The sequence below is a fragment of the Equus caballus genome, chromosome 16 (assembly GCF_041296265.1).
Source record: "Equus caballus isolate H_3958 breed thoroughbred chromosome 16, TB-T2T, whole genome shotgun sequence".
Classification (NCBI taxonomy): domain Eukaryota; kingdom Metazoa; phylum Chordata; class Mammalia; order Perissodactyla; family Equidae; genus Equus; species Equus caballus.
Window position 1 is genome coordinate 18285953 of NC_091699.1, and position 9440 is coordinate 18295392.

Sequence of the window (9440 nt, forward strand, 5' to 3'; positions counted from 1 at the left end):
CTGGGCTGGCCCACGTCCAGGAATGAGCCCTCTGGGGCCAAGGCCTGCCAGACCAGGCGAGGGCTGCTGCAGCTAAGGCGGGCTGGGTCAGGCCCCTCGCCTCTCGTCTTCCCATCTTTGCTCAAGCTGGTCCTTATGACCGTGCAGGAGACCCTTCAGAAGAGGGATTCTAAAATACCATGGGGCCTTTCGACACCGCACAGTAACATCCAAGCCCCAAGCAAGATAAAACCACTTGCATTTGCGCCAGATTTCTTGCCAGTCCTGTCTATATTTGTGCACATCTTTTAAATATTATTTAAATCTTTGAATTAAAAAAAAGTTTCTTGAGGTCTAATTTACATACAACAAAACTTACCCTTTTAAGGTATATAGTTCAATTCAGTTTTGGCAAATATACATAGTTACGTAACCACCGTGCCTGAAAGTTCCCTTACGCCTCCCTTCTAGTCAATCCCCACCCCACCACCCACCCCAAGCCCCTGGCAACCACTGATGTTTTTCCTCTGATGTGGTTTGCCTTTTCTTTTCCTTTTTTTAAAGACTGGCACCTGAGCTAACATCTGTTGCCAATCTTCTTTTTTTTTCTTCTTCTTCTCCCCAAATCCCCCCAGTACATAGTTGTATATTCTAGTTGTGAGTGCCTCTGGTTGTGCTATGTGGGAGGCGCCTCAGTGTGGCCTGATGAGTGATACCATGTCCGTGCCCAGGATCCTAACCAGCGAAACCCCAGGAGGCCAAAGCGAGCGCACGAACTTAACCACTCGACCCGGGCTGCCCCTGCCTTTTCTAAAATGTCAAGTAAATAGAATCACACAATCTTTTTTAAAAAATGTATTTCTACTATTTTTGTTTAAAAAAATTTTATTGAAAAAATTTTTGTGAATCATACAGTCTTTTATATCTGGCTTAGATTTTTAACCTAAGAGTGTATGTGTGTGTGTGTGTGTGAAAAAGAAATATATCAATGAGGTAAAACATTTAAGCAGTTCCAAAGGGTAAAAATAATCATTTGTCTTCTCACCTCTGATTCCTTCTCCAGAAGCCCCACCATCTCATTTTTGTGTGTCCTTTCGGAAATGCAGAAGTATATAAACATAATAAGTATATATATAAGTCGCATGCACACACATGTATGCATATTCTAGTCACACTGTCCTTCTTTGATTTTTTGATTTAATATATTCTGGAGATTGATTCATATCAGCATATATAGACCCACATTTTCTTCAATTAATCGTTGCGTGTGTATGTGCTACAGCTGACTTAGCGGCTCCCCTGTTAACAGATTTGGGTTAATTTGCAGTCTTTCACTAACGCAAAGAAAGAATTGAAAGCTATAGTGCTCTTAGTAAATTAAAAAAATACACAGATTGCACGTAACTTTTCTATAGTTGTAATTATAGGATAGGCCCCATTTTGTTCTTTGCTTTTTTTTCGCTTACTCCTCATTTCTCTCGTTGCTCCCTCCCTCGGGCCCCTCCTCCTCCCGACAGCTTTTCCACCTGTGAGCTTCTATTGGTTCTTCACAGCCCGTCAATCACAGCCCCTGCTGGGAAGCTGTCTCTGCTGTCACCCGGCTCCTCGCTCCTCTCAGCACCTCCCAAGCAGTTAGTTAGGTGGGTTGTGATGCTGTGACCTTAACTGTGTCAACTCGATGAACTTCTTGCGGATGGGGCCCGATTCTTGTTGATCTGTTTCCAGTTCCCGGGTGCCAAGGTCTGGCATAGAGTTAGCATTCAAAAAATGTTGAATGGGTGATATGTTAGATATATTTCCCCTATAGATCTAATCACAAGACAATTTGTTTCCAGTTTTGAGATGTTTTCTTTTTGCTTTAATAAATAATGCTGTAGTGAACCTCTTTCTGCCTCTGGCCTTTTTTTCCTTTTGAATTATGCACCCGGCTGTGTTCTTCCAAGCAGATTTACTGGACCAATGAATGTGGATTTTTTTTTTCCTATTTGCTTTACAAAATCGTGCACAGCGGTGGTTTTCCGAAGTCAGAAGGCTCCTAAAATGGCAAATGGTATCAGGAAACCTTGACCTTTTGTCCTGGTTTTGTCCTAAGACAGGTTCTCTGAGGCCGAGTAGAGTAAACTCTGTGCCTTAGTTTCTCCAAAGTACAGACAAGAATTTAAGCATTTCCCTCCAGGGCGACGGCAAAGCTCCGCCTTCTCACGGCCGAGAGCCCCGCTACTCCGATTGACAGTCAATACGACCAATGAGCGTGCTATGGGCGGGGCTGCCCTTCTGCACATGCGCGCTGTCCTCGCACAGGAGATGGGTGGCCGGCGTGTTTTGGGCCGTGTCTGGGGTGGCTGGTGGCGGGGTCCAGGGCTCTGCGCAGCGCCCAAGACCGCAGACTTTGGCACCGAGGGCCGGTGATTACGCGCCCCCCTTCGTGTGGGAGGGAGAATGGGGCCAGGGGAGGGTGTGTGCGGGATCTGGAGTTAGGCAGATATGGGTTCTAATCCCAGCTCTGCTGTGTGACCCTGAACTAGTCACTCGGCCTCTCTGAGCCTCAGTTATCTCCTCTGTAAAATGGGACCGGTCGAACCTGAGTTTTCGAGAAGCTCAGCCTACGCATTCTGAGGCAAGTGTAGGAGGCGGCAGGGTTTGGGGAGAGGTGTGTAGAGATGAGAGTGGGCGGCACCTCGGGAAGCAGTGATTCCCCCGTTGTTTACTCCACCTTTTCCAGGCATCACCTGCAACCCCGAGGCCCCAGCAAAAGATCGGGGCCGCTGGAGGAGCAGCCCTTCCGGGGGCTGCTGCGGCCGGAGAACCTCAGTCGGGAGGAGCTGGTCGATGTGCTGAGGGCAGCCGTGGTGGACCAGAAAGGTAACGGGTGGGCGTGACAGCTGCGCGGAGACCGGGAAGGGGGGCAGCCCTCACCCGAGCTCCTGGGGGCCTGGCTGGGCTCTCTCCTAAAGCTTTTGGGGTCAGACCCTGGTTCTGCCTCCCACGAGCTGCGTGAGCTCGTACCAGCTACATAATCTCTCTGAACCTCAGCTGCATGGGGTGGGGGTGGGGTGGGAGGGTGTAAACAGCTGGCGAGCCTTGCGCATAGTAGGCGTCCCTTAATGGGAATTGCTATAATACAATGTTTAGTAATGGACAAAACACAAGCTTTGGAGTCATATCTAGGCTCTGTGATCAGCTTGCTGTGTGGCTTTAGGAAAATACAATTTCTCTGAGCCTCACTCTCCATTCAGTGATTTATTGATTTTCTCAACTTTGTATTGAGCATAGGCTATGTTTCAGGGACTGTTCTAGGCATGGCTGTATAGTGCTGAAGAAGATACATATGGTTTCTGCCCTCAGGGAACCAACATTTTAGTGAGAAATACGGATTAACCAGGAAATAAATGAACGAGGTATTTACTAGTGATCAGTGCTGTGAATAAAACAGGGTGTTATGATGGTGAGGAAGTATAGGAGGGGGGCAGACATTAGATTGGGGATTCAGGCCTCTCTGTGGTGGTGACATTTGAGTCAGGATGATATAAAGGAGCCAGACGTGTGAAATCTGAGACAGAGGAAACAGCAAGTGCAAAGGCCCTGAGGTGGCAGCAAGCTTAGCGTATGCAACGGACAGAAAGAAACTCAGTTTAGGGTATGGTTGATAACTCATGTCCGAGAGGTGTAGTGGGGCCACACGATAAGATGAATTGAGAAAGTGCTTAGTAAACTCTGCTGCTTTTGCTGCCGATGATGTTCGTGTAATATATGTTTCAGGACCTCTAGTGACGTTGAACAAGCCACAGGGTCTGCCAGTGACAGGTATGGGCAGGGGAAGGGGAAGCAGTGAAAGGGGGTTGGATGTCTCTGAGGGAGGGAATAGTGAAGAGAAGGGAAAAGTGGGATGAAGCCACAAGCCACTGGGAGCAACTTGTACTTCTCCTTCTCTTTTTTCAGGAAAACCAGGGGAGCTGACGTTGCTCTCGGTGCTGCCAGAGCTGAGCCAGGGCCTGGGGCTTGGGGGGCAGGAGCTCCAGCTTGTCCACGCGTCTGGGAAGTAAGTGGTGGGGGGTGATAGGCAGGTAGGAGAGGCATCCCCCAGGGTGGGGAACAGCTGCTTGGGAATAAGCCCAGACATTGTCCACCGGCTGGCTTGGGATCCTGGAGATAGGACACAAGGAAAGGAGGGAGTGGCCAGATCTGGGGGCAGATCCCCAGGCACAAACTGTGACCTTGAGTGAAGTGCGACACCTCACTGAGCCTCGTTCCCTGTCTCCTGCAATAGAGCTGAGAACCCTGTGCGCAGGGTGCGGTCACTTCTCCAGTCCTGTCCTCGTGGCAGGTGCTGGGAGCTGGTCCATCACGTTCTTTCCCCTAACTGCCATCCATCAGAGATGGTACTTGAGGTATTGATGGTATTTCTGCGATTCCACAAACTCATGGACTTGTTTAGGGGGAATTTAATTATTTAAGAGCTCATATATGTAAAATTCCTAGTGTTGTGCCTGGCACATGGTGGACATTCAGCAGTTGGTGGTAATTGTTATGGCCTTTGGCTCTGAGCTCCCTGGAGGCCAAGGAAGAATGGGAAACACATTCAGCTACGTAGTCTTACCATCAACCATGAGGAAGCCTGGCTTCCCTGGAGGAGGTCCGGGTTAGAGTTCTCGTGTTACTGCTTGGCCTTAAGCATGTCAGTGTTCGTTCCTAGGGATCTCCCTTTTTTGTGGGTGAGCCCAAGGGACTTTAACTTTTGTGATTTGTCCCTTCCTCCAGGGAGACCTCTGGGCTTGTACTTCTCTCCACTTGTCCCCAGACAGCAAGCCGTCTCCAGAAGTTCTTCATCCACTCACGGAGATCCCAGAGACCCACGGCCACCTATTGGTGAGAGGGGCTGGGAGGCTTCCGCGGCTGTGGGGAGGTCCCACAAGCCGCTCTGTGACCTCTTCCTGCCTCTTCCTCAGTGCTGTCACTGACGGGATCCCAGCTACATCTGAGGGGAAGATCCAAGCAGCTCTGAAGCTGGAACACACTGACGGCGTTGATCTTGTGAGTCAGGGTCTGAGTGGGATAGAGGAAGGGACTTTCCAGACATATTACCCCTACAGAGGAGTCAAGGGGGTGGACTTGGGATGGCTGGCTCTCCTGTCCCCTAAAACAAGCAAGGGACTACTGCCTATACTGTGGCCCTGTCCTTCGTCTGTTGGGAGCAGGGAGGGTCTGGGTGTAGCTCCTAGGCGTGTGCAAAGCTTGTTCATTCTTGGGGGCTGACACCACAGGTAGTTCCAGTGAAGTCTCCCTCCCGAAAGGACATCCTGGAAGGTGTTAAGAGGACCCTCAGTCACTTCCGTGTGGTGGCCACAGGCTCTGGCTGTGCCCTGGTCCAGCTGCAGCCACTGACAGGTGGGTCTGGAGCCCCAGCTCAGCCTTTACAACTGTATTTGGCTGGAGGAGGCAAGGGGGTGGGAGGAAGGGGGGGGTGGTAGCGGCAGCCGGGGGAGCACGTGAGCAGCCCAGCGGGAGGAGGCAGTGTTCTGCTGTAAGTCTGACGGCCGTTCCTTTGCAACTCGTCAATCTTTTCTCTTCCTGGTCTCAGGACCTTCTCTTTGTCTTTGGTGTTCTGTAGTTTCACTATGATGAATCTAGGTGTGCGGGTTTAGTTTTATTTATCTTGCTTTCAATTCACTTTGCGTCTTGAATATGAAGATTAATATATTTCATCCACCCTGGAAAATGCTTTCTCTCTTCACATGTCGTGCTTCTGGCATTTTCGCTCTCCTCCTTCTGAATGCGTAACAGACATGTCTTACCTTTTCCTTCTACTCGCTATGTCTCAACTTTGCTTTCATACTTTTGTTTCTTTATCTCTGCTGCTTTCTGACTAATTCCTTTAGATCCTCCAGTTGAGTAATGTTCTCTTCATTTGGATTTTTAATCTGCCAGTTTAACCTGTCCTTTAACTGTATTTTTCACTTCTAGAAATTCTGTTTGGTTCTTTTACAAATGCAAACTGCCTTTTAAAAAATATGATATCTGGTTTTTTCTCATATTTGTTCTTTTTTGTCTTTAATCATTTTAAACACACTGTATTGTATATCTATAATTCCCTTGTCTGAAATTCTGGAAGGTCTAATCCTATTATGTTTCATGCTGACTCTCACACTTGGTGGATTGTTTCCTGATTGCTCTGTGGTTCCCCTCTCTAGATATCAGCGGCTCAGTTGCAAGTTCACAGATCCCTCAAGTACTGTTAGAGCCCCAACCAGTGTGAGAGCAGGCTCATGCCCGTGAAATCTCAGGGGAAGCCTTTTTCATTCCCCTCATCCAGACCCAGGGTGATCATCTGCCTTCATTGGTGGCTGGCTTTTTCTCCTGGCCTGCCCTTTCTCTGAAGATGTGGCCCTCCTAGGGTTTCATTTGGGCACCAAGGCCTTGTCCCTGTCCCCTAGGTAGCTACTTAAACCCAAGCCCCCTGGACACCAGAATTGGCAGCACCTCTAGAGTAGGTGAAACACTGGCTCTCGTGTGCTCTGGATTTGTTTTCCTGTCTGTTTTTTGGTCTTGGGGACCTTACTTCCCTATATGCCCAGCTGTGTTCTGAAAGGATGACTTATTCTTCTAGTATCTTCCAGTCGGTGGTCTGTAGCAGGAGGGGTTTAGATTATCCAGTCCACCAGACAGCCAGACATGGAAGCGAGTACAGCTCCTGGGTTTGCATCCCAGCTTATGGTGGTGGGCAAGTCACTTCTTTTGAGCTTTGGTTTTCCTACCTGTAAAATGGGCATGATGACAGGACCCACCTTATAGGGCTGTCAGAAGGATTAACTAAGTTTACATATGTGAAGCATTTCATACTGTGCCTAGCACATGCCCTCCATTTCTGTATTTGTCAAGGTACTTTTGGTTGTAAGTTTCCCCAAAGTCAGTTCAAGTTGGTGAAAATCATAAAAGGGAACTTGTTGGCTCACGTAACTTAAAGTTCAGGCATGGCTGGATCCACAGGCTCGGAGGATGCCATCAGGAAGCCATGTCTTGCTTCTTGCCTCCTGCGTGTTGGCTTCTTGTTCGCACAGGTGCTCCCCTAGTGAAGGCAGAGACGGCCAGGTGCTCCAGCAGCTCCAAGCTCGCCCCCCACCAGGAGAGAGTATTCCTTCTTCCCAGGAGCTGCAACGATAAACTCAGGGTTGCATCTCTTCATGAGCAAATCCCATAGGCCAGGTGGATTGACAGCTATGACTGTCCTGACCTGTCATGTGCCCTGCTCTGGACGCAGGGGTGGTGGCATTGACCTCACTGAAACCCCACGATCTGAACCTGGGGGGTGGTGTTTCCCCAGGGGAAAGTAAGACGGACTACACTGGCTGGGACAGGAGGAGCAGCTGCTCACTATCTGTCTTGTCTCCTCTGTCTCCCAGCGTTCCCCAGTCAGCTACAGGTGCACATGGTACTGGAGCTCTGCCCTGTTCTTGGGGACCACACATACTCTGCCCGCGTGGGCACTGTCCTGGGCCAGCGCTTTCTGTTGCCAGCTGCCAGCACCAAGACCCAAAGACAGGTACCCAAACCTGCGTGCCTGCTGCCTTCAGGGGTGGGGGTGAGGGTGGGCAGCATCTCCAGACAGGAGCCATGCAGCTTGGGACTGGGAGGCAGGCCTCTTGGCTTCCAAGGCTATCTGGAGCCCTGTCATGCTGTGTGGCCTTGAGCAAGTGATACCCCCTCTCTTGGGCCTCATTTTGCCCGCCTGTTCAATAAGGGAGTTGAGCAGCTTATAAGTCCACTGTTCTTTTGGTACAAGGGGTAGAAGAGGTTGTGTGTATATTAGGATAACTATCTGCTCTAACGGAGTAACCCCAAAGTATCAGAGTCTTAACACAATCAATTCTCTCCATGTTAAGTCCAGTTAATGGGGGCCGGGGTGGGGTAGGGTGGGCTTTGCTCCCGTCACTCAGGCTCCCAGGCTGCTGCTGTCCAGCCAGCAGATGAGGGACAGTGCAGGCTCACATGGGAGGTTTCCGTGGGCCAAGTCTGGAAGTGGCATACATACTTGCACTCCTGTTCCGTTGGCTGGTACCCAATCACCTGGCCTCACCAAACTGCAGGGGGCCTGGGAAATGTAGTTTAGCTGTGTGTCCAGGTAGAAACTGATGTGAAGCCCCAGCCAGTCTCTCCCGTGGTGTGAGTGTGCATGAGTGTGTACGTGTAACGAGGAAATGAATGACAACGACGGACATGGAAGGAGGGAAGAAGTACTTGCCTCACTGCCATTTTGGTTGGAGCTGGTGCTCAGCTAGTTGGACTCACCTGGCTGAACGCTGACATGTCTCTCCCACCCCAGGTCCTAGACGAAGCCCTCCTCAGACGCCTCCACCTGAGCCCCTCCCAGGCCACCCGGCTGCCCTTGCACCTCCACCTGCATCGTCTCCACCTCCCAGGTGCCAGGCCCAGGGACGCCCCCCTCGAGCTTCTGGCACCCCTTCCCCCTTATTTCTCCAGGACCCTACAGTGCCTGGGACTTGGCCAGCAATAGTCCTCATGTTCTTGCTGTCCCTTCTTCTGTTTTCACTGGAAAGCAGTGGGGGCTGGGGGGAGGGTGGCCGGAGGAGAATGAGGTCAGTACTCAATGTGCACTAAGGCCATGGCTTAAGATCCTAGGCTGTGTAGTTGGACAAATCTAAGAGCAAATCCTGGCTAGGCCACCTGCTGTGTAGCGTTGGACAAATCACTTCACCTGTCTGGACTTGAGATAATAAAAGTAACTACCTCATAGTATGGTTTTGAGGATTTGCTGAGAAAGTAAATGTTTATCATGGACTGTGCTTCCTGCTGAGTTCAGTGTGTGGGTCCTTTTATTTGGCCATTTCTGTCTCAATTCTAACTAGGAGGAATGTTAGATTTTTTTTTTTTTGAGGAAGATTAGCCCTGAGCTAACTACTGCCAGTCCTCCTCTTTTTGCTGAGGAAGCCTGGCCCTGAGCTAACATCCGTGCCCATCTTCCTCTACTTTTTATATGTGGGACGCCTACCACAGCATGGCTTGCCACGCGGTCCCATGTCTGCACCCGGGATCTGAACCGGTGAACCCTGGGCCGCCGAGAAGTGGAACATGCGAACTTAACTGCTGCGCCACCGGGCCGGCCCCAGATTTTTTTTTTTTATTGTGGTAAAACACACCTAACACAATTTACCATCGTAACCATTTTAAAGTGTACAGTTCAGTGGCATTAAGCACATTCACACTGTTGTGTGCCATCACCACCATCCATCTCCAGAACTTTTTTCACCTTTCCCAAGTGACTACCCATTTGCCTTCCTCTCAGCGCCTAGTAGCCACCATTCTCCTTTGTCTCTATGAATTTGACCACTCTAGGTACCTCATTTAAGCAAAGATGCTATATCTTTTACTTTAAAAAACTGTGAAATATATCAAACATACAAAGAGTGCACAAAACATCGCTATGATTTAAAGAATACAGCCACATA

General features: G+C 49.7%; 1 protein-coding gene across 2 annotated transcripts; it reads left to right on the top strand.

Moving 5' to 3' along the window:
- Positions 1-2240: 2240 nt before the first annotated feature.
- On the top strand, positions 2241-8727 carry RPUSD3 (RNA pseudouridine synthase D3). Of its 2 annotated transcripts, XM_001491328.5 has the most exons (9): positions 2241-2384; positions 2702-2841; positions 3739-3783; positions 3919-4018; positions 4738-4845; positions 4926-5010; positions 5241-5364; positions 7377-7516; positions 8297-8727. In XM_001491328.5, the coding sequence occupies exons 1-9, from the start codon at positions 2260-2262 to the stop codon at positions 8486-8488; spliced, it is 1059 nt and encodes a 352-aa protein (XP_001491378.3). In that variant the 5' UTR covers positions 2241-2259; the 3' UTR covers positions 8489-8727. The 2 variants fall into 2 exon arrangements, with proteins under 2 accessions (XP_001491378.3, XP_070094591.1); XM_070238490.1 differs by lacking the exon at positions 3739-3783.
- Positions 8728-9440: the final 713 nt, after the last annotated feature.